At 56.0% G+C, this 23,041-nt stretch overlaps 2 protein-coding genes across 4 annotated transcripts; both read right to left on the bottom strand.

Annotated features, from left to right (window-relative positions):
• Positions 1-103: 103 nt before the first annotated feature.
• On the bottom strand, positions 104-16,819 carry CROCC (ciliary rootlet coiled-coil, rootletin). 3 transcript variants are annotated; one of them, XM_090123065.1, is made up of 33 exons: positions 16,048-16,819; positions 15,290-15,441; positions 14,464-14,649; positions 14,307-14,390; positions 14,161-14,231; positions 13,921-14,086; positions 12,985-13,091; positions 12,699-12,905; positions 12,295-12,391; positions 12,083-12,178; positions 11,853-11,987; positions 10,122-10,300; positions 9,869-10,030; positions 9,624-9,768; positions 8,401-8,766; positions 7,904-8,097; positions 7,702-7,829; positions 7,325-7,437; positions 6,779-6,901; positions 6,583-6,717; positions 6,251-6,382; positions 5,937-6,175; positions 5,404-5,563; positions 5,159-5,326; positions 4,480-4,816; positions 3,973-4,100; positions 3,792-3,900; positions 3,286-3,437; positions 2,725-2,865; positions 2,525-2,653; positions 1,618-1,809; positions 766-897; positions 104-605 (listed from the first exon to the last, which is right to left on the bottom strand). In XM_090123065.1, exons 2-33 carry the CDS (start codon positions 15,422-15,424, stop codon positions 504-506), a joined length of 4,950 nt encoding a protein of 1,649 aa, XP_089979191.1. In that variant the 5' UTR covers positions 15,425-15,441; positions 16,048-16,819; the 3' UTR covers positions 104-503. The 3 variants fall into 3 exon arrangements, with proteins under 3 accessions (XP_089979191.1, XP_089979190.1, XP_089979192.1); XM_090123064.1 differs by lacking the exon at positions 16,048-16,819 and adding an exon at positions 15,668-15,987; XM_090123066.1 differs by lacking the exon at positions 16,048-16,819 and adding an exon at positions 15,668-15,987 and having other exon boundaries at positions 733-897.
• Positions 16,820-16,935: 116 nt separating this feature from the next.
• Positions 16,936-22,655, bottom strand: NECAP2 (NECAP endocytosis associated 2). The gene is made up of 8 exons (XM_031613492.2): positions 22,499-22,655; positions 21,556-21,656; positions 20,912-21,016; positions 20,163-20,244; positions 19,859-19,967; positions 19,020-19,200; positions 18,402-18,483; positions 16,936-18,108 (listed from the first exon to the last, which is right to left on the bottom strand). Exons 1-8 carry the CDS (start codon positions 22,585-22,587, stop codon positions 18,060-18,062), a joined length of 798 nt encoding a protein of 265 aa, XP_031469352.1. The 5' UTR covers positions 22,588-22,655; the 3' UTR covers positions 16,936-18,059.
• Between the last annotated feature and the right edge of the window lie 386 nt (positions 22,656-23,041).

Raw genomic sequence — 23,041 nt, forward strand, 5'->3', positions numbered from 1 at the left:
CACGTAATAATGATGCTAATAAATGTTATGGGGCCTGATGGGCACCAATTTGAGCAGCCGGTTCCCAAACCCTCCACTCCCAACCCCAATAAGTATCACCAGGTTGGCTTTCCATACATTTAATGGAGGGTTAGAGGGGATATACAAGGGTTGGGGCCACGTTGGGTTGGCCCATAGCACCGATATCAAACCAGTCTTCAAAAAGAGCAGTAGAAAAGAGAGGACCCCCCCTGTGCCATGTGGGACCCAGGAGTAGGGATGCTTACCCTGGTCAGCACCAGTCTGGGGAGCCCCAGACGTCCATGTGGGCTAAAAAACGTCCTATTTCCAAATATTGGTTATAGAAATGCCATAGAAAAAGGAGGGGGGAAAAAAATCAAGCTGTATCAAAAATAGACAGTGGTGGCTCGGGGGGTAAAGTGCTGCTCTTGATCAAGAAAAATAAGTGGGATTTGGGAACGTTGAGCAGATTTTTGGTGAGCTGCACGGTGCTGCTCTCAGCCCTAAATGCTGCGAGGGTGACGGCGAGACTCCTGTGCCCCCCACTGCTGTGCTGGTGGCTTCTGTGCAGCCCCAGAGCTCTGCTCCAGCGCTGAGACCTGCGCCTGGGGTGGGGGGGGGAGAACGGAGGGGTCACCCCAAAGAAAAACCCAGCAGCATCCCAGTGCGTGCAGCAGCATCTCCACGCAATGGGATGAGCCCCAAAGCAGCCCAGCTCCACCACCGTGCAACCTAAGGTGCAGGCAGCACCCCGGGGCCACCCGCCTGCAGCACTTGAATGCGTCGCTGTGCCTCTGCCAGCTGCTGCTCTGATGTGCCCAGAGAGCGGTCCAGGCGGCCCTTCTGCAGAGCCAACCTCAGCGAGGCTTCGTGAGTCTTCAGCTTCTCCCTCTCCACCTGCGTAAGGATGCAAACCGTTGCTCTGTTGCACGCCTTGCTCTGGTGCAGAACAGCAACGCATGCGTGCACGCTGTGCTGAGCTGCACGCCTTGCTCCTGTGCACAGCACACACACAAATATGCATGCACGTGTGCATTGCTGCAAGCATTGCCCCAGTGCACGATATATGTGTATATGCGTGCACGCGTGTTGTTGCATGCCTTGCTCCAGTGCACAAAATATATGTGTGCATGCACAATTGCACTGCTGCACGCCTTGCTCTGGTGCACAAAATATATGCATGCATGCACACGTGCACTGTTGCGTGTCTTGCTCCAGTGCACAGAATGTGTGCATGCACGCAGCTTTGCTCTGCTGCACAAAATATATGGATGCATGCACGTGCTGTGCATCATTGCACACCTTGCTGCAATGCACTTAATATATATACACATGCATACGTGCACCTTTATGTTGCACTTGCTCCTTGCTCTGGTGCACTATATATATATACACACATGTATTCACGTGTGCATGCTATGCTTTGTTGTACACCTTGCACAACACACACGTACAAATACATGTTTGCACACACACTGTGCAGAGCAGAGAGACGTGCATCATTTATATCATGCATGCTTCACTCCTGGAAAACAACACTGCAGTTTTATAGCTCCAGCACTGAGGCTGCACATCGGTGCCCACCCAAGGGTGCAGGGCAGGGCGGTGGGTGCTCACCTTCTCCAGGGTTCTTTTCAGGGCACAGTTATCCTTTTCAAGGCACAAGGCGCAGCGCTCAGCCTCACGCCGTTCAGCCTCCAGCTGGGTCACAGCACGCTGCAGGCTGCCCACACGTTCCTGCAGCCCCCGCTGCTCTGCCCTCAGCCCCCCCAGCACCGCCGCCTCCTCCTCGTCCTGCTGCTGCTGTGTCTGCAATGGGAGCAAGGCTGTAGGGTGCTGCATGGAGTTATGGGGTGTGCACGGGGTGATAGGGTATGATGCGGGGCTATAGGTTGCTGCACAGGGTGATAGGGTGATGCATGGGGCAATAAGGTGCTGTGTAGGCAGTAGGGTGCTGCATGGGGCAGTAGGGTGCTGCATGGGGCAGTAGGGTGATGCATAGGGTAACGGTGCTGCAAGGGGTGGTAGGGTACTGTTCAGGGTAAGAGGGTGATGCATGGGTCAGTACGGTGATGCATAGGGTAATAGGGTGCTGGAAGGGGTGGCAGGGTACTGCACAGGGTAATGGGGTGATGGATGGGCCAATAGGGTGATGCACAGGGTAATAGGGTGCTGGAAGGGGTGGCAGGATACTGCATAGGGTAATAGGGTGATGCATGGGGCAATAGGGTGATGCACAGGATAATAGGGTGCTGGAAGGGGTGGCAGGGTGGTGATGCATAGGGTAACATGGTGTTGCAAGGAGTGGTAGGGTACTGCACAGGGTAATAGGGTGATGCATGGGGCAGTAGGGTGATGCACAGGGTAACAGGGCGATGCAAGGAATGGTAGGGTGCTGCACAGGGAAGTGCATGGAGCTACAGAGCAACGCATGGGCTAACAGGGTGCTGCACGGCCGAGTAAAAAGAGCTGCATGGGGGGGCTGTGTGGATCACAGTTAGGACAGCTGCCGTTGCTTTCCCACCTCCTGCAGCCGCCGGACCTGCGCCTCCAGCTCCTCTCTGCGCAGCTCCAGCACTGCACGCTCCTCCTGCAGCGCCCGCAGCTGCTCCCGCAGCACCCCGCGCTCCTCCCGTGCAGCATCCAGCATCTCCTGCACGGGGACGTGCATGGTGACACAAGGCCAGACGGGTCCCCACTGCACCCCGAGGTGCTCCTGCACACCTGCAGTGCCCGGCGGTCGAGCTCGCCCGCAGCCAAGGCAGTCTGCAGCTTCTGCAATCGCTGCTGCAGGGCTGTGCTGGTGTTGGCCCCCGGCGTGCCTTGTGCATGGTCCTTGGCTGCCAGCAGTGCACTCAGCTTCTCCTGGAAGAGAGAGAGCAGGGCGTGCAAGCTGGTTTCAGGCACGAAACCAGCATGAATGCAAGATTTCAGGTTGCGTGCACGTGCAAGCAGCACTCATGCAGTTTGCGTACAAGTTTGCAAGCACCTTGTGCCCAGTTTGCCAGCATGCAAGCAGCTTACATCCAGTTTGCATGCATTTTGTACGCAAGGCTCCAGGCAGTTTGTAGGCAGCTTGCTGGAAGCTTGTACAAAGCATACATGCAGTTTTTACACACCTTGCACTCAACCTTCCTTGCACCTCACATGCAGTTTAATGCAACGTGCACGCAATTTGCCCGCATCTTGCATGCGATTTGCACGCAGCTTGCATGCAGCCTGTATGCAAGGCAGCAGAAAGGCTGCTCAGGGAGGGAGAGGAGGGTTTTTCCCCTCGGTGCCCACCTGGGCAGCCCGGCGCTCGCCCTCAGCAGCGTGCAAGCTGCGTTCCAGCGCTGACACCTTCTCGAGCAGCAGCCGGCGCTCGCCCTCGCCCTGCTGCAGCATCTCCTCCTGCAGCAGCAGTGCTGCCTGCTTGCCTTCGGAGCCCTGCCACCCTGCCACAGCCAGAGTGGGGCTTGCAAACCTCTGTGCTTTTGAGGCATGCACTGGGGTTGATGGGGCATGCACAGGGAGGGGGCTGACTGCTCGTAATAGGGTTGAACCAGTTACCGGGGTGTAGAGGTTTAGTTGCTTCTATGGGGTTTCTTTTATCTTTCTATTATGATTTGGGGGAAACGTGCAGCACTTGAGTGCAGCGCCATCACCCCACCCCACAATCTGTCACCCTCACAGCCCCACAACGTGCCCACATCCCGAGCAGCCAAACGCTACAGGGAGGCAGTGATGCTCCTGTGCAGCACCCAGCCCCACACCACTGAGGGAAACCCACCCCAAAACTGCCCCATCACCTTCCTTGCTCTCAGCCAATCGCTTCTGCAGCTGCAGTGCTCTGTCCCGCTGTGCTTCTGCCTCGGCCAGCTGCTTGCTCAGGCTGCACACCCGCACCTGCAGCTCTTCCTGGGGGAGAAAATGGGGTGAGAAAGGCGTATTTTGGGGATGCACACCTCTGGGATGGGGTGAGGGGTGTACCTTATCCCGCTGGGCATCCTGCAGCTGGCGCAGCAAGTCCTGCAGGGCTGCACGAACTGCCTCGGGATCAGCTGCTGCACTGGGGTCTGGGGGTGAGCAGGGGGTGTGTGTCCCTTTCCTGGGTCCAGCTGGAAGAGAGGGGACAGGGAGGGATGGCAGGAGATAAGGTGGGACAAGGACAGGGTAGGATGAGAGAGATGAGGTGGAATGGGGAGTGATTGGAGGGGATGCAGAGGGATGAGAGGGATGGGGTGGCATGGGGAAGGTCAGGAGGGGATAGAGTGGCATGGGAAGAACAGTGGGATGAGAGGGATGGGGTGATATGGGAGAGAGTGGCACAAGAGGAACAGGATGATGCATGATGGACACTGCCACAGGAGGGGACAGAATAGGACAAGGGGGAACAGAATGGATTGGGAAGGGGCAGGGTGGCACGGGAAGGATGCACAGCTGGATGGAGCACCCAACACCCACCCCAATGCCCCCCACACCCAGTGCCATCCTCACCCTTGCCTGGAGAGCCTCCATGTGCCCATCCAACACCGACAGTGCAGCGCAGGGCTGAGCTCAGCCCACTCAGCCGCATCTCAGCATCACGTCGCCGCTCCTCACCCCGTGCCAACTCAGCCTCCAGCCCTTGTGCCCGACCCTCGGCTGCGCTCAGCTTCAAGCTCAGCTCTGCTGCCTCACTGCGTGCTGCCTCTGCCTTCAGCCGCAGGTTGCGGGCATCAGCCAGCAGCTTCTTCTCATGGCCTCGAGCGTCCTCCAGGCTGCGGGACAGCGCGCGCTCCCGTTGCTGGAAATCTGCCTCCTTCTCCGCCAGCCTGCGCTGCAGCTGCTGGAGCTGGGGAGCAATGGGATGTGGGGATGCAGGGATGGGATGGAGAGATGAGGGAGATGCTTAGAGACGTGGATGATGGAGCAAAAGGGTGATGGAGACGTGAAGGATGGAGCGATTTGGTTTTGGGAATGTCCAGGGTGTGAAGGATGGAGCATAAGGAGGATCCCCAGGGATGCAGGGCACAGATCAGTGGGGCAATGGGGACGTGGAACACTGAATGTGGGGTGATGGGGACAGGCGTGGCATCAAGGGACTGAGCAGCAGGTGCACCCAGCGACACTGTGGGGCCACCAAGGGACATGGGGTACTGAGCAGGGGTGACAAGGAGGGCTTGAGCAGCCTTACCTCCTTCCTGGTGGCCTCCACGCCAGCCTCACTCTCCACCACCTTCTGCCTGAGGCCGAAGGCTTCACGATGCCTCTCCTCCTCGTGCTGCTCCTCCCGTGCCACACGCGCCCGCAGCTCCTCCACCTCCTTGCTCTTCTTGCTGTTCTCACTATCCAGAGACTTCACCTGCCCCAGTGAAGCAACAAAGGGAGGCTGTGATTTAAGCTGCATGTGAAGGGATCCTCTACTGTCCCCCCCCGCACCTGGCGGCGCAGCTCCTGCAGCTCACGACGGGCATCCAGGCGGGCACGTTCCAGCCCACGGAGGGTGGCACGCAGCTCTGCTGCCTCCCTGCCTGCTGCTGCCTGCCCATCCTCTGCCAGAGCCAGCCGCTGCTCCTGCTGCTCAGCTGCACGCTGCAGGCTGTGGGGATATCAGGGTGGTGAGGTCTATGCAGGACACCCCAACCTTGGCACAGTAGTGTGCCGTGTATCTCCAAAATTGCATCCTTCCTGTGCATCCTCCAGCCCTGATCATCCCCCTCCAAAGAACTGCACCACCCCACACAGCTCCCATTTTGAGCATCTCCTCAACACCGAGCATCACCCTCCATCCAAAGTGTCCCCCAACCTCAGCACCCTACTCTGGAGCCCAAGCATCCTTCCCCAAACACCACCCTGAACCCGAGCACCCCCAAACCCAAAACATCACCCCCTAACCCCAAGCACAACCCCAGCCCCAAACACCCCCTGACCCCAAGCATTGCCCTGACCCCGAGCATCACCCTGACCCACACCTGATGCGCTGCCCCTCGCTGTGCCGCAGTGCCGCCCGCAGCTGTTCGTTGGAGCGCCGCAGCGCTTCCTGCTCCCTGGCAGCATCACCCAGCGCCCTGCGTGCCTCCATCCCCATCCTGCGCTGCTCCTCGCACCCCTCACGCCCCTCCTGTGCTTCTCTCTGTGCCCGCAGCAGCGCCTGCTGCCTCGCTGCCCGTGCCTCCGCCTCCAGTGCCAGCTGCGCCCGCGCCTCTTCCACCTGCACCAGGCGATGCTGTGGGATTACGGAGCAACCAGGGTGCAGCAGGGATGGGAAGGGATACGGGGGGCTCACATCACGCAGGGCACTGTCACGCTGCTGGGATGCTGCCACTGCCTGCTCACGGAGAGCCGTGGCCTCGCGTGCGTGGGCCTCTGCTGCTGCCTCCAACTGTGCCTGCAGTGAGCGCAGCTCCGCCGAGCGGTGCTGGAGGAGGTGGGGTGAGCACTGCTGTGCAGGGCTGGGGGCTCAAAGAAGGGGAGGAAGGTTTGCAGTAAGGGTGAAGGGGTGGCAACGGGTGTAGGGGATTTGCAATGGGAATGGAGGATATGCAATGGGAATTGGGCATCCAGAGAGGATGCCCAAGCACAGGGCTTGCAACTGGGGTGCCTGTGCTATGCACCCACCTGCTGCTGCTGCTGCCAGCTGGCATTCTCGTATCGCTGCCGCTCGAGCTCGGCTGTAGCCTGGGCCAGGCTCTGCTGCAGCCCTGCCAGTGTTCCTGCTAGTGCTGCCTTCTCCTCTTCCTTCAGTGCCAGTGCCTGCACAGGGATGCGCTCAGCGGGAGCAGCAGGCACACAGCAGGGACCCCCCAGCACCCACCTGCTGCTTCTCGCTCTCGGCACGCAGCACCCCTTCGTCCCGCTGTTGCCGTGCTGCTGCCACCTCTGCTGCCAGCTCCTGCTGCTCCCGTGCCAGCCGGCCCCGCTCCATGTCCAGCTCCTCCTGCAGTACCCCAAAACAGCACCAACATTGTTCAGCACTGCCCCAAAATTGGTGCCACCCCAAACAATGTCAGCATCGCCTTCAAATCAGCATCGCTACCCAAAATATGCACCATCCCGTGGCGCAACGCAGTGTTGCCCCCCCCTCCCCGCACACAAGAAATGGCATTGCTCCAATACTGGCATCACCCCAAAATCTGACAACAAATTGAGGGCAACTCAGAATAGTCACTCCAAAATCAGAGTTACTCCCCCAAATCAGCACCGCTCCTCATAAACAGCATCAAGACCCCCAGCCAGCATGGCTTCCCAGAACAGCATCACTTCCCAGAATCGGTGCTCCTATCCAAATGCATCATCCTCCTCCTAAAACCAGCATTGCCTCCCCAAATCAGCCTTACCCCATCAGCCCTCCAGTGCCCACCTTCTCACTCCGCAGCTGCTTGAGCTCTCCCTCGTGTTCCTCCTGGGTCCTGCGCAGGGCCACCACCTCCTCCTGTGCCACTGCCAGCCGCTGCCGCGCTGCACCCAGCTCCTCTGCCAGCCCCACAGCGGGTGGGGAGTGATGGGAATGGGGGGGTCACAATACCCAGAATTGAGAGAGAAGTGATGTGACCAAAGGCGACAGCCCCAAAACTGAGCAAGGTAAGTGATGAGGCCAAGGATACCAGCCTCAGAATGTAAGTGGTTAAAGTGGCACGGCCAAGGATGCCAGCCCCAAAACTGAACTGCTAAGTGATGCGGCCACCCCCAGCCGAGCAGATACGTGATGTGACCCCCACTGCAGCACTGCCTGCTCACCCAGCAGCCCATCCCTGGCCACCCGTAGGCTCCGTCCCTCAGCCTCCAGCTGCTGCCTGCTCGTTCTCAGCTGCCCAAGCTGCTCCTGTGCCTCGAAGAGGTTCGTCTCTAGCACAGCCTTCTCAGCCCTGCAGGAACACCGTGGCAGCACACTGCCTAACATCAACAGGACAGGACATCGCATGGATCCAGTGACACCAACCTGAGCCCATCGGCCTCCTGAGCACGGTCACGAGCATCACGCTGGGCAGCGTGCAGCTGGACCCCCAGGCTGGCCCCCTCCTTGGCCAGCCCCTCTCGCTCCTGCATGGTGCGCTCCAGCTCTGCGCTCAGCCGCTGCTGCTCACCCCGTGCTTGCACCAGTGCCTCCCCTGCTGCATGCTGCTCCTGCTGAGCCTGCACCAGCACCAGGTGATGAGTGCTCCACTGGAATAGTCTGGTAGTCCTGCATCCTCTCCCAGTTCCCTCATGCATCTTTCCCAGTCCCAACTGCCTCACGTGCAATCCCAATTACAAATTTCCAAATGCCTTCCACGTCCTCTTCGTTATTCCCAACCACCCCCGCACCCACCAAATTGCCCCAGCACCCTCACCCATGCATCCTTCCAATTGCCCTGTGCATCCTCCCACTCACTCCATGCATCCTCCCATTTGCCCCCGTACCCTCCCCACCTTTCCCAGCTGCCCCCAGCCCCACACCTGCCCCAGCTGCTCCCGCATTCTCTGCAGCTCCCCACGCAGCTCCCGCAGCTCAGCCCGCAGCCCCTCGCAGCTCCTCTCCGCTGCTCTCCGTGCCCGCTCCACCTCCATCCTCTCAGCCTCTCCATCCCTGCAGCTGCGCTCCAGCCGTCCCAGCTCAGCCTTCAACCCTTCCAGCTCCCTCCTGGCCTCGCTGTCAGCTTCGTGCTGCTCCTCCAGCCCCACCAGTGCCCGGCTCAGCTCCCGTTTGTCCCGTGCCAGGCTTGCAGCCAGCTCACTGCTCCGTGCTGCAGCATCCCGCAGCCTGGCCTCCTGTGTGCGGGCGTCCCGCAGCGCTGCCTCCAGCTCTGCACTGCTGCCCTGTGCCTGGTGGGTGCCCAAAGTGATGGACGTGGGGCTTGGGATGTGCATAGGGTTTGGGGAGACTTGGGAATGTCCATGGGGTTTGAGGATGGACAATAAGGCTTGGGGATGAGCATGGGGTTTGAGGTTGGACAATGGGACATGGGGATGTCCATGGGGCTTGAGGATGGACAGCAGGGTCTAGGAATGAGCATGGGGCTTGAGGATGGACAACAGGGTCTGGTAATGAGCATGAGGTTTGAGGAGAGGATGGACAACATGGCTCAGGGATATCCATTGGGTTTGACGATGGACAACAGGGCCTGAGGATATGCATGCAGTTTGAGGATGCATAGTGGTGCTTGGGGATGTCCATAGGTTTAAGGGATGTGGATGGCCCCAATAAGGATGCACATGGGATTTGTGGACCTGGATGTCCCCAGGGAGGAGGCACATGGGGTTTGGAGGTGCACATATCCCCAGGGATGAGAAACAATGAATCTGGGGATGTGCATGGGGCATGGAGATGCAGATATCCCCAGGGAGAAGTAAGGGTTTGGTGAATGTGTCTGGAGTTTGGGGAGGGGTATGGGATTTGGGGATGTGCTTGGCTCTGGGGAGGATGCACACTGGTTTTGGGGACCTGAATGCCCCCAGGGAACACACTCATTGAGTTTAGGGATGCACATGAGGTTTGAGGATGTAGCTGGCCTCAGGGAGAATGCACATCAGCTTTGGGGACACATGGGGGAGGGGGCTGGAGACACAGATGTCTCCAAAGAGGACGCAGGGAGTTAGGGGATGCAGACATCCCCAGACAAGGGAATTACAAGGGTTTGGACGTGGGGGTGATTTGAGGACACCGGGGCTTTGTCACTCACCTGTGCCAACGCCTCTCCCAGCGCTGCCTGCTCACCTCGTGCCACCTCTGCCTCCAGCTGTGCCCGGCTCAGCGCCTCCCGTGCCCTCAGCAGCTCCTGCTGCCCTGCTGCCCGCTGTCCTTCCAGCTGCTCCAGCTGCTGCGTGCTGCAGCACCCACAGTGGGAGCACACATTGGAGGGGTGCAGCACCCACCTTAAGGGTGGCATTGCAACAGCTTTATTCTGCAGCTGCTTGAGGTCCCCACCTGTGCTCCAGCTGCTGTCGTGCAGCCTCTGCTGCTCGGTTGGCTTCATCCCGCTGCTCCTCCAGCTCCTGGACCCGGAGCTGCAGCTCAGCCTCACTGCGTTGCAGAGCTCCTGCCCGCGCCTGTTCTGCAACCAGTGCCTGCTCCACGCGGCTCTGCTCGCTGCAGACAGACAGACACACGTGGGGATGGACAAATGCATGGAGATGGGTGCATGTGACACACAGGTGGATGGACGGATGGATAGCAGTACCTGCGCAGGAGCTCGGCGTCAGCACGCAGGCGGGCAGCCTCACGCACGGCCTCATCCTGTGCCTGCCTGCAGCCCCCAGCCTCAGTGCTGAGCTGCTCCAGCCGCTGCTCCAGGGCAGCCCGCCGGCTCTCGCTGTCCCCCAGCTCCCTCCGCAGGTTCCCTGACACCTCCTGGGCTTCCTGAGGGCAGGGGGACAGCAGTTGTCCTCCATTATCCTCTGCCCATCCATCCATTCTATACTCATCTTCCATCTGTCTTTCCTCCACCATCCATCCTCCCAGCTTTTATTCTCTTCCATTCATGGTCCATGCAGTCACTCATTCCCATCCCTCCTCTTCCGTCCATCTTCCCCTCCATCCATTCCCACATCCATTTATCCCTTATTCCCCTTCATTCATGCATACTCCATCCATCCATCTTCCCTCCAGCTCTTCCCCTATCATGCTCTCCCTTTTCCATCCTCCCACCTATCCTCCATCCTTCTATCCTTCCAACCTCTTCCAACCACCTTCACATCTGTCCTCCCATCCATCTGTCCCCATTTCCATCTGCCCCCTATTCCCCTCCATCCGCCTTCCAAGTATCCAGCCATCCACACATCCATCAGTCTCCTTTTCTCCTCTATGCATCCACCTATCCCTCCATCCTCCATTTAACAGTTAGACTAGATGATCTTAGTCTTGGGTCTTCCCCAAACTTAATGATTTGCTTCTATGATTCATCCTCCCATCAATCCATCCCCTATCTTCCATCTGTTCCCTATGCATCTCCACGTTCATCTGCCCTCCATTCTACTCCATCCATCCTCTATGCTTGTACCCATCTGTCCACACATCCATCCATCCACCCATCGATCCCCACATTCATCTGTCCCCACATTCATTTACCCATCCATCCATCCACTCCCATGTCCGTCCGTCCATCTATCCATCCATCTATCCATCCGTCCATCCATCTATCCTCACGTCCATCCATCCATCCTCATGTCCATCCATCCACCCATTCACCTGTCTATCTACACATCCACCTACCCATGCATCTGTCCATCCCCAAATTCATCAGTCCATCTCCATGTCAATCCATCTGTCCATCCATCCATCCACCCATCCTCATGTCCATCCATCCATCCCCATGTCTGTCCATCCACCCATTCACCCATCCATCCCCACATTTACCCACCCATGCATCTGTCCATCCCCAAATTCATCTGTCCATCTCCATGTCAATCCATCTGTCCATCCATCCATCCCCATGTCTGTCCATCTACCCATTCACCCATCCATCCCCATATTTACCCACCCATGCATCTGTCCATCCCCAAATTCATCCGTCCATCTCCATGTCAATCCATCTGTCCATCCATCCATCCAACCCTACATTCATCCATCCATCCTCATGTCCATCCATCCATCCCCATGTCCATCCATCCACCCATTCACCCATCCATTCCCACATTTACCCACCCATGCATCTGTCCATCCCCAAATTCATCTGTCCATCTCCATGTCAATCCATCTGTCCATCCATCCATCCAACCCTACGTCCATCTATCCATCCTCATGTCCATCCATCCATTCCCATGTCTGTCCATCCATCCACCCCCACATCCATCCATCCATCCCCACGTCCACCTGCCAATGCATCTGTCCATCCCCACATCCATCCATCTGTCTACCTGTCTGTCCATCCATCCCCCTGTCTGTCTGCCATCGTTCCCCTTCCCTCACCCACCTGCAGCTGGATGTGTCGCCGCCGCAGGGCACCATGCACAGCTCCCAGCGTGGCTGCAGCAGCAGCAGGCGACAGGCTGCGGCAAGGGAGCCTGGGGGGCCCTGGGGAGGACCCACGGTCATCAGCCAGCACTGCCTGCAAGGGAGAGGGACAGCAGCATTGCTGCAGGAGGGGAAACTGAGTCACGGAGGGGTTGGTAATGCTAGGAGTGCAGAAGGAGCGGGGAGCACCTGGGTGATGTCCTGCAGCGTCTGGTGCAGCAGCTCCAGCTCTGCACGCAATGCCTGCACCTCCTCTGCTGATGGCTCCTGAGCACGAGAGGCCTCCTGCAAAACACCCGGCGTGCAACGTGCCTGGTGTGCATTGTGCATCACACATTGCACCAAAGCACGCGACCTGCCTTGGTGTGCAGCTTGCATCTCACACAACGACACACACTCACCATCTTCTGCAGCTGCGCCGTCAGAGCCTGCACTGCCCTCTCCTTCTCACCACCTTCCTTCCGTAGCTGCTGCAGGGCTGCTGTCAGCTCCGCCAGCCTGGGTGAGATGGTGCCCAGCAGGGATGGTGCTCAGCACCATGTAGAACCACGCTGTGTTGCATGGCACTGTGCAGCACCATAGCTCCTGTGCCACCCCATAGCACCCCACAGCCCCTCACAGCATCCTGTAGCTATAGTATCCCACAGCACCCCATAACACAGCATAGCACCCTTTAGCACCCCGTACCAACCCACAGAACACCACAGCATCCCTCAGCACCCCATAGCAGCCTGAAGTACCCCACAGCTCCCCAAAGCACCCATAGCACCCAACGACACCCTACAGGACCACCTCAGCACCCCACCTGTCCCCCAGCACCGCCCTCTCCCGCTCGGCATCGCGGCCCCGTGCTGCCAGCTGCTCCTCCAGCTGTGCCAGCTGCTGTGCCTGCTGCTCTTGCACTGCACCCGCCCGGCCCTCGGCCAGCTGCAGGTGGGCTCCCAGCTGCACGCAGGCGGCGTGGGCAGCACGGCCAGCACGGCTCACCTCCTGCCCCAGCTCCACCAGATCTCTGCAAAAGGAAAGGGGGATAGGAGAAGGGTGAGCCCATATCTTGCCACCCCATCCCCGCTCCTCGCCGCCCCACTGACCTCTCAGTGGCAGCTCGCAGCTGGCCAAAGTGGCGGCGGAAAGCCACCGCCTGCCTCCAGAGGGTGAGCAGGCGGCCGTGCTCGTTGCTGAAGTAGGTGTTGAAGGACTGTGAGGGGATGGGGATGGATGGAGCAGATCCTGTTCACACCGTTTTGCAGCCTGGTGGTATCACTGCAGCACCAGGTCCTGCCCCACGCACCATCCCCTGCAGCCCCAAAAGTGCCTCCGTGCAAAAGTGCCTCCTTCCACCCTGCATTCCTTTGCACGCAGCATTGCTTCGCCCTGCATCTCCCCCTTTGCACTCCAAATTCTTCTCTGTGCAACAACCCCATGGTTCTGCACCCCTTCTGTCTCCCTGCTTTGCATCTCTCCATGCAACATCCTCTGAATGCCCAAATTCCTCTCCATGCAATGTCCCACACCCCTCCCCATGCAGCACCCCTCTGCTTTGCATCTGTGCAGCACTCCATGCAACCCCTAATTCCTCTCCACGCAACAATCCAACGGTTCCACATCTCTGCATCTCACAACCCTCCGTCCCGCAGCATCCCTCCACTCCTCTGCTTCAAATCTCCCCATGCACCACCTACTGCATCCCCCTATAATTATCCATGCAATGTTCCTCACACCCCTCTCCACGCCGCACCCTCTGCATGCAACACCCCATGCATTCATCAATTTTTCTCCATCCAACATCCCACGCATCCACCAATTCTTCTCCATGCAACATCCCAATGGTCCTGCACTTTGCATCCCTTCACCTCGCTGCATCCTGGCACCCCTCTGCTTGGCCTCTTTGTGCAAAGCCCTGTGCACCCCCAAATTTCTCTCCACGCAAAATCCCAATGATCCTGCAACCCTCGCGCTTTGCATCCCTGCACCTCAGTCTCCCCAAAGCAGCACCCCTCTGCTTTGCATCTCCCCATGGCCCTGACCTCCTCCTCCCTCCTCCACTGGGCCTCACGCTGCTCCAGCTCTCCACGTGCCCGTGCCCAGTCGGCTGTCAGCTTGCGGATGTCCTCGCTCAGTGCTGCATTGGCCACGTTTGCCTGCTCCAGCTGCTCCCGCAGCATCGAGTTCACCTGCACCAGGCTGCAGCTCCTGGGCAACACAGGGCTGGGGATGATGCTGGGAGGTCCCCGCAGCCACCAGACCCGCTTGGGACCCCCTCACACCTTTGCTGTTCCTCCTCCAGCCGGATCAGTGCATTCTCCAGCTCGTTGGGGCTGTCCTCCTCCGGCTGGCTCTGTGGGGACATCATTCCCTTTGCATGCAGGTGACAATGGGGAACATTTGGGGACACACTGGGGACATTACACACTGTCAGCCTCTCCTGCTCCAGTTCTGTCTCCTTCTTCAGCAGCTGCTGCTCCACCTCGCCGCATTTCTTCTTGTACTGCAGCACCTGGGGGAAACGACGCGATGACATCCAGCCCCCACCCCATCACAGCGTTCCCGTGTCCTCAGTATGCACCCACCTTGGCTTGCAGCTTCTGCACCAGCTGTGCTTGCCTCTGCTGGCCCTCCTGGTACGCCTGCAGCTTGCGTTTGTAGGCAGCCTGCTCCTCATCCAGCAGCCTCCGCAGCTCAATGTTGTGCTGCGCCAGGCTCCGGCTCTCTGCCGCCTCCTGCTCGCCAGCTTCCAGCCGCAGGGATTGCTCCAGCTGCAAGCCAGCATCACCCCTTTGAGGATACAACCCCCCCAGAACCCCTCCAGGTACAAGCAGCCCAGCTTGGATAAATTCATCCTCCCTTTGATGGTGCAAAGTTCCATAGGGTTGAAGCAACACGGGGCGCCCTGATGTTTTGCACTTGGGATGCAATAGGAAACGGCAACTGAAAATTAATAGGGAATTGGCTGCTACATATAGAAAATAACCCAGACCTGGGTTTGCATCAGGTTGGCCAACGGATAAAGAGTCTTTCAGCACAAGGAACAGTGATTTCCCTGCGGGTACTTTTTGGTTCTTGGCTCACTTCTTTTAGCAACCAGGCGTGCACAAAGGGGCGCGAGCCCCCAGAGCCATACAGACCCCAGAGTGGTACAGCTCGAGTTTTGCATCTCCCTGAGCAACCAAAGCCCTCATTCTTCTCTCAGTGCCACAGTTACAAAAAAAAAAAAAAAAAAGAAAGCATTGAGATGAATGAAATGGGAATGCTTTGTGCTTCCTGCAAGCCCCAGCATGCCGGGTGCTGGATCTCCATCACTGCAGCTTCCTCAGCATCTCTGACCATGCTGGTAAAGAAAGGTGCGTTTTGAGGGTGAAAAAGATGGATTTTGGGCTGTGTGTGTGGCTGACCTACCCGCTCACTGATGGCGTTGTATTTGATGGCCAACTCATCGCGCTCAGCACGGCTCTGAGCCAGCAGGTCCTCAACACGCGACAGCTCCTGCTGCAGGATGCGGTTCTCCTCCTGGAGGGACAGCAGCGAGGCCATGGCCTTGGGGATGGAACCTACAGGAGGGGACAAGGCTCAGGGCATAGGCTCAACTTTGCTGCTTTGCTCCTCTGGCTGCAAACTCCACATCCCTCTGTGCAATAGTTTCTTTGTGCAATTGCAAAAGCAGCTGCGTTTCTGCAAATCCGCGCGTGCACAAACCACAGCTTTGCCATTACAGCTGCTCAGCAGATTTTGTCGTTGCAATGGCAAACGATCTCAGCTGCTCCTGTGAGTTCCTACCTCAGTCCAGCACACTCATGGGTTCCCCCCCCCTCTTTGCTTTGCTTTCAGCAGCCCCGCGTCTCCATCCTGCTCTGCTCTTTTAGGGCTTTGCTTCCGCTCCGCAAGCGGAAAGCGGATGCATGGTTGGGATTAGCCTGAAATCCTCATTTTCCCCTCCCAGGCTGGGAGCCCTCCTCTTCCTGGCTGTATCTGTGTGCCTCAGGGGTCCTAATGCCTCCCCCAAGCTCTGCTTTGCTGCAAAACCAAAGCTTTGCAATTCAAACCAAGCAACAAAGCTATTTGCCTGCAGAGCAAAAAAAAAAAAGATTCTTCTGCTACTGCAAAAAATCAGCAGTGCCAAGCACCCCTGCACCCAAAAGCAGTGGAAATGCACTCACTTTTTGCTCCAATGTTCAGCTTCCTTGAGATTCGGGGCTCTGTTATCCCACTGGAGCCCGGGAGAGAGGAGCCCTTTCGTTAAGCCATAACGAAGCACGGCCTCGTTAAGCTCATTACAGCTCAGGAGTTGGCTCTGGCAGGAAAAAGTGTTGGGTGGAGCATGCCAGGTTGCTATGGGAAGCCTTTGGCTGGGTGCTGGGAAGGGGTGGCAGCCACTCCATAAATCATACAGTTAGCTGCCACGTGGAAAAGGAAGACCCCGGGGCAATTAATTTAAGTGCAGGGGTAATGGTGAGGTGCTGCTTCCTGCTCCCCACTCCCCCAGAGGGCAGAAAGGAGAAAAACTTCAATAAATCGATGCCAGCTCAAAACATGCGTCCCCATCAGGGGCTGCAGGGCAACAACCACTGAAGGCATTCCCTCTGCAAACCCTCGGATGTGGATTTGCCCTCCCAGCATTCTCCAGCCTCTGCTTGCCTCTCAGGAAGAGAAAATGCCCTTTCTCCTCCCTGCTGAGCCGCAGATTAGTGGTGAGGGAGGGAGTGCAGCAGGGTTAGTCAATAGGATTGAGGCTTTGCAGCGCTGCTGGGACAGTCTGGCTTATGAAAACGTTCAAGCCAGAGCCACGTTGAGGCTCCCTGATGGGCTTTGGGGACACAAGTCCTCAGCTATCCCCTTTACTTTCCTTATTCCTTACCTTCTTTGCCCACAGAGCTTCAAAGCCACTGCTAAGCAACACCCATGTGTTGTGCCTCGCTGTTTCCCCGGCACCAAGAAGGAGGGAAAGCACAAAACCTCCCCCAGCATCAAATCCCCACCTCGAAGGAAACCCCATGGTCCCACCCTGAGCACACACGGGCAGATCTCAGGGTGTAAAAGATCACATCTGGCATCAAAATGATTTTATTGTTCCCTTGGAAGTGTGACATCTCTCACCTGGCCCTGTGAGCTGCCAGGCAAAGTGAAAGCACTGAAATGGAAATGCTCACCCGTCCAGTTGAGAATGGAAATAATAATTAAGTCTGAAACACTGAAAAAATAGCAGAACTCTGTACTGTGAAAGGCCTTCACCATCATATAAATAGGTAAGAAAATACTTGGGAGTTTTTTTCAAAGAGGAATCTCAACCCCAGCTCTGTTCAAGAGACCAAGTCTGTCTTTCATTGCATATATTCCAATAATAAAGTCTCTGCAAAAAGAATAAAAATCTCTCTTTGAAATAGAGGGGAAAAAAAAAAACAAAAAACACAGCCTTACTGGAGCAGGAAAACAGGAACTTCAGCACTGTGCTCACATTTACCTGCACACAGCAGTTGTGCTCCCCACCCCCCACATTGCAGGGTGTGCTAGAAATATCAGGGGTGATGCTCAGCATCTTGGAAGGACATTGCCTGCATGGTGCTGTGAGCAGCAGACAAAGCAAGGCCTCGCACATAAGAAATCTCCAGGAGGATGCTCCCCTCTTTTTGCCAGACTGAAAGATTTCAGTGGCCCAAATGCATGAGGAGAAAGTGGAGATGGTGATAGGGGCAGCCCTGTGCTGCACACCTCAACCCATCTCTATTGCATCAGAATTGAGAGAAAAATGCCCAAATTGGGCAGCAAAAGTGCTGCCAGCTGTGTCCTCTATCAGTGTGCTTAACACTCTCACATCACCAGGGTGCCGTGAAGCTGCCACATTTTTGCAGCCCTGCTAGTGCAGTAAGAAAGGAATGAAGGGAGACACGAGAAAGGTCACTGAAGCCTCAACGGTTTGCAGTGATCCAGGCACAAAATACTCAGAAAAGGACCCCAGCTCTGAGTGTGATGGTGTGGAGTTTTGTAAGGCACGTGCTCATCTGTCAACCAGCACCAATTTCTACTTTTCAACTCCAGCACCAGATTTTGGGGTCTTGTTTCTTGTCAGAGGGAGCCAGGGGAGTACAATGCCACCATAAGTGACGTGTCCTTAAGCAGCTTTGGTCCTGCAGAAATTGGCACAATCTTCCTCCAGTGCCTGTGAGGAGCTGGCTCAGAACTGCACCCAGCCTGCATTTGCTTGTGTCTGGTTAGAATCTGACCTGAAGAGAGAAAGAGAGAGAAAAAAAGGGTTTGGACACTGAGAAAAGAGTGTTTAGACATTAAAAAAGGAGGGCTTAGATACTAAAAGGAGCTGCAGCACAGGTCGCCTGGTGCCAATCCATAACTCTCCCCCACACATGGCTAGGCACAGTAGCTTGTCACCTTTCCAAATCTGTTGGGATGGGGGGTGCCCCCACCCTGCTGCTATTTTAGTGAGAGTAAAACCAGTAGGATTGGGTTCTAACACTGCAGGTATTGGCCCAAGCAACCTGCAAACCCCACATGGCCTCACCCTGAAGCTTTGAAGTCACCCCAGACGTCGGTGGCAGGGGCAGAGGGAGCAGCAGCAGGCTGTGGCCAGGACAGCAGTGAGTCTACAGCAGCCAGAGGAGCCAGAGAGAGAGGAAAAAAAGAAAAACTGTTATTGACAATTATTCCTTCCAGATTCCCTGCTTATTGAAGATGCTATATTGCTTTTCCACACACCCACTGCTTGAATGCAGTCAGTTCACCATTCCAACCTGACTGGGGTTTAACATGAACTTCTTAGTGTTGCTGAGTTCTGTGCTGCACACAGATGGTTAAAGACCAGGCAGGAGGGCCAGGATTCATGCAGGGACTCTCTAAACACACCGTCCTTTCAGCTTTCAAAATGTGCATGCAAAACTTATGCTTCCCAAACAATCATAAAACAGAGTAGCTCTGAACAATTAGGGGATATTAAGACTGACAAGCTGGATGGCTTTGTGATCCCATTCCCCTCAGTGCCTCAGTTCCCCTCACCCAACAGGGCTTCAGCACTATCTCCTCCTGCAGGAGCTCAAGAGGAGCATCAAGGTCTTTCTATATGCATCTCAACAGCTAAAACTGAATCTAGAGAGCCCTGCAGCCATTTCTGTAAGACACAGACCTGTGATGGGGGTACCAGGGAGCCGGGTAGGTGGGGGAAGTGAAGATGGCAGCTGCTCTCCAGAAGGAGGAGTTGGCATAGAAGATTTTCCTCCTGGAGGGGGTGGGAGCAAGCTCAGCCCCCCAGGGCCTGCAGAACGTGGTCTGGTGTTCCCTGCTGCTCCTTCCTTTTTCTTCATATTCTGAAAGCAGACATGAGAGGGAAACTTCAGGTGGAACAACATTTAAATCCAGGATTGGAGCGTGATTCTACTTCTTCCTCCCACCCAATGCTTTCAAGTAGCCCAGCAGCTCAGTTGCTTTGTTCTGGGGGAAAAGATCGCTGTGCTACATTCCTGGTGCAGCAACAGGTGTCTAACCACAGATGTTTTCATCTGTAAATCCCCACCACGTAGCCACAGACCAGGTTCTGTGACTGGGAACCATAAGACACCCCTCTACAAATCATTGCAGGCAGCAAGGGCATGAGCAGCTCTGCACCAGGCTTCCTTTAGCAAGGGGATTTCATGAGAAAGCCACTGCTTCCTCTTTTGCCACGAACCACAGCAGAGGGGAAAAACAGATTGTGAGGGCTGAGTGTGAAGGCAGACAGCTTGGCTGGAGTCTGCACCTCTAAGAAGTTGTGTTTCACAGCTAACAAGAAATGAGGCTAACAAAAGAGGCTAACAGAATATTCTTGATGCTTTCATTTCCCAAAATGCTGCAAAAAAAAAAAAAAGGAAGGGTTTTGGTGATGTTTCTCTTTCAGTCTTTTAGGACAATCACCAAAACTACAGGACAGTGTTTTTATATGTTATAAAGTGTACAAGGTAAAACATCTGGAACAGCAAAAACCCTCACCGCAATGTTAAGCTTGATGGTCTGCCCCTCCTTGAAGCCCAGGTCCAGTTTGGGTGCCTGGTCAGGGTTTTCAGCCTGCTTAGCCAGCTCATTCTGTTGCCTCACCCACCTGCAGAAAGGCAAGAAAAAAGAAAAAGACTCATAAGCTGTAGCCCTCTTTGCACTATTCTTCCTTATTCAAGTGAACTGGGCACAGTGAACCAGAAGCAAACAGCTCCCTCATCCCCACCACTTGGAGTGAACACCTGCAGCCGCCACGTGAAACCACCAAGTCAAGAGGACAAAAGGAGAGGCACAAACTCACTTAAAATGGTCCTGGAGAGCGACGTTGAAGTCAAAAGCATCCCCTCGATCCACAAATCCAACTCCAATGAAAGCACGGCGGCCTGGGGAATGAGGAAGAGTAAAGGCTAGAAATGCAAAACAGGGTAGAAGCCAGGGATGCAGACCAGGAGCAGGGAGACAGCTAATTTCACACCCCCGTGACTATCAGCTCCTCCAGCTGGAGCTGAGAGAGGAATTCTGAGGACAGCAGGGCTGAGGTTAGGACTGGAGCTGCATTTCTTTCTTCCTTCTACAAAGAAAGGGAACAGCCAGCAAGTTCCAAGCAGGGGAAGCAGTGTTATACTGTCAGCAAGACTGTAACGTGAGGCTGGAAGAAAACTGCAGCCACGCTTTCAGTTAGCAAAATTGTGTTTACATCATCACTTCAGCTTGATTGGATTTAAAGAACTAGCAAAAACCAGCTTTAAAATTAATGTAAGTGAATCAACACGGAGGCTGGCATCACAGTGACAGTCCTACACACAGGTGTGTCCTTAATGGTGAGCAGTAGATTAAACTGTCACTTAAAAAAAACTGATTTTTTTTTTACAAGCAAAAGGCAGGGCATGAAGGACAGAGGTGATTTGTCCATTCATCACTGTAAGCAGGGACTATTTAGCTCTCAACCACACGAATCAATCACCAGTAAGAACTCAGAACAAGCTCTGAGTGTTTTCAAGATCTGCTCCCCCCAGGCCTGCCTCTGCTAGCACCAAAGCAGCACCACACCGTTGCCATCCTCGATCCGGATGACGAAATATCTGCTGGAATCTGTCACACTCTCCACAGCAATGCCAGGGAACTGCTCCACGGGAGCCTGGGCAAAAAGCTCTCCTGAAAAAAAAGAAGCAGGTATGAGTTAACATGCCAGTGTAGCACATCAATGCCACTCTCCTTGCTGTGAGGACGAACATAGAGGCAGCAGCCTGCATGCAAGAAATGGGTAAACATGACCTGTTTCCTCTGCAGCAGCAGCTTGGGAGGCAATTAAGAATTCAGGAGATGGAAAAACTGACAAAGTGACTTGCTGTGATGACAGGAAGCTTGGAGGAAGAGAGGTCAGATCCTGCTTGCCTTATTTTGGCAGATCCACATCATTTAATTCCACCAGATAAAAGCTTCCCCAGCGGTAGGCATGACCACTTTTCCTGGCTCAGTTATTAATGCTCAATAAAGGAGCCTCCCACTATCTGGTGCTACATGGCACTACACTCTGGAGGTGACATACCAGCTCATTAACACTCAGCAAATGGATTCAAAAAACAACACACAGCTGCTTTGCAGTGACACCATGTCAAGGTCTGCCCTGCCAGCAGCCCAATGCCCCCCTGGGATGACAGGAAAGCTGTTCTGCTGCAACCCCTTTTCCTCACCTGAGGTCTTGTCCTCTAGCTTGATGAAGGCAGTCTTGCCCTTGGCGGTGATGCGCAGCCTGCCGCTCCATGCTGGCTGGTCAAGCTGCCACTCTGCAGCTCTGCAGGGAGAGGAAAAGGTGACAGACTTGTGGGTGGCCCTGCAGTCCTCGGGCAGCAGCAATGAGACAGTTTTATGGCATGGTAACATATCACAAAGCCTCGTGAAATAGCATGAGGGAACCTGCTTGCACCTGGGCTTGCTGCAGACAGGCAGCACGTATCACGAGACCTCACATCTCACTCCAAATCTGCTGACCACTTGCAAAAGCACTGGGGAACAGACCCATAGTTCTGCACTGCACAATACAGAAAGGTTTCACTTCCCCTTCTGTGGAATCACCAGCTTGAAAACAGTGTGAGGGCAGAGCAGACATGCTGGTGAGGGGATCCTTGTAAAATACCTCCGTTTTCATAGAATTATAGAGTGGTTTGAGTTGGAAATCTCCCATCATGGGGACACCATCCAGCAGTTCATACTGCCCAAGGATACATACAGCCCTCCAGCCTGGCCTAGAATACCTGCAGAAATGGGCACCCACAGCTCTCAGGGCAGCCTATGCCAGGACATCATCACTTCAGGATGAAGAATTTCTCCCTTCTTCATCTCCCCTCATCCTGCCACTACAAAACGCCGTCCAGGAGCCCTTCCCAGCTCCCCTCTCACCCCTGCAAGCACCAAAAGGCCGTTATAAGCCCTCCCGCAGCCATCCTGGCCGCTCGGACTGCATGACCTCGGAGGCCTTTTCCAACCTTTGGCGATTCTATCGTTCTTCTCCAGGCACAACAACCCTCAACCTCTCCTCGCAGCGGGGCTGGGTGGGCCTGCAACCCAACAGCGGGGCCTGGCTGCCTGCGAGAGCCCCGAGGCCGCACCAGGCCCACCCCCGGCGTCGCACCGCACCTGTAGCCGCGGTTGGAGGCCCTCGGCGGCACTCGGTAGACGTGCACGGCCGGCTTCACGCACAGCACCGCCTCGTAGTCCTCCTCCATGGCCGCCAGCACGACGGAAGGGCGCCGGCGCCTCTATGGTACCGCCCGCCCCGGGGCGGGAAGAGAGGAGGAAGGGAAGCACTTCCGGTGCGCGCTGAGCATCGCGTTTCGCACACAGCGCCCCCTGGCGGGCGGGAGGTGCACTGCGGGCAGCGGTCGGTCTCAAAGCCCGGGGCGCGCACTGAAGGCACGTTTATCCCTAAATCACCTTAAAATAAAAATAAAAACATCGAGAAAGGACTCCACCTTGCTCCCCCTCGGCTCGGCCAGCCCCACCTGGCTCATACTACTACTCCTCATACTACTGAGCAAAGGATGGAGGGCAGCCCAGCCCCAAAACACTACAAAATCAATTCTCCTTTTCCCACCCTTGTGCTTGGAAGTTCTGCTTCTCCTTGCCAAGAGCTTAGCCCTCGTAGCCCGAAGAGGACAGATGTCCCTCATCTCATCCATA

This window comes from Phasianus colchicus, chromosome 22 (assembly GCF_987193195.1).
Source record: "Phasianus colchicus chromosome 22, bPhaCol1.hap1.1, whole genome shotgun sequence".
In the NCBI taxonomy this organism is placed as follows: Eukaryota; Metazoa; Chordata; class Aves; order Galliformes; family Phasianidae; genus Phasianus; species Phasianus colchicus.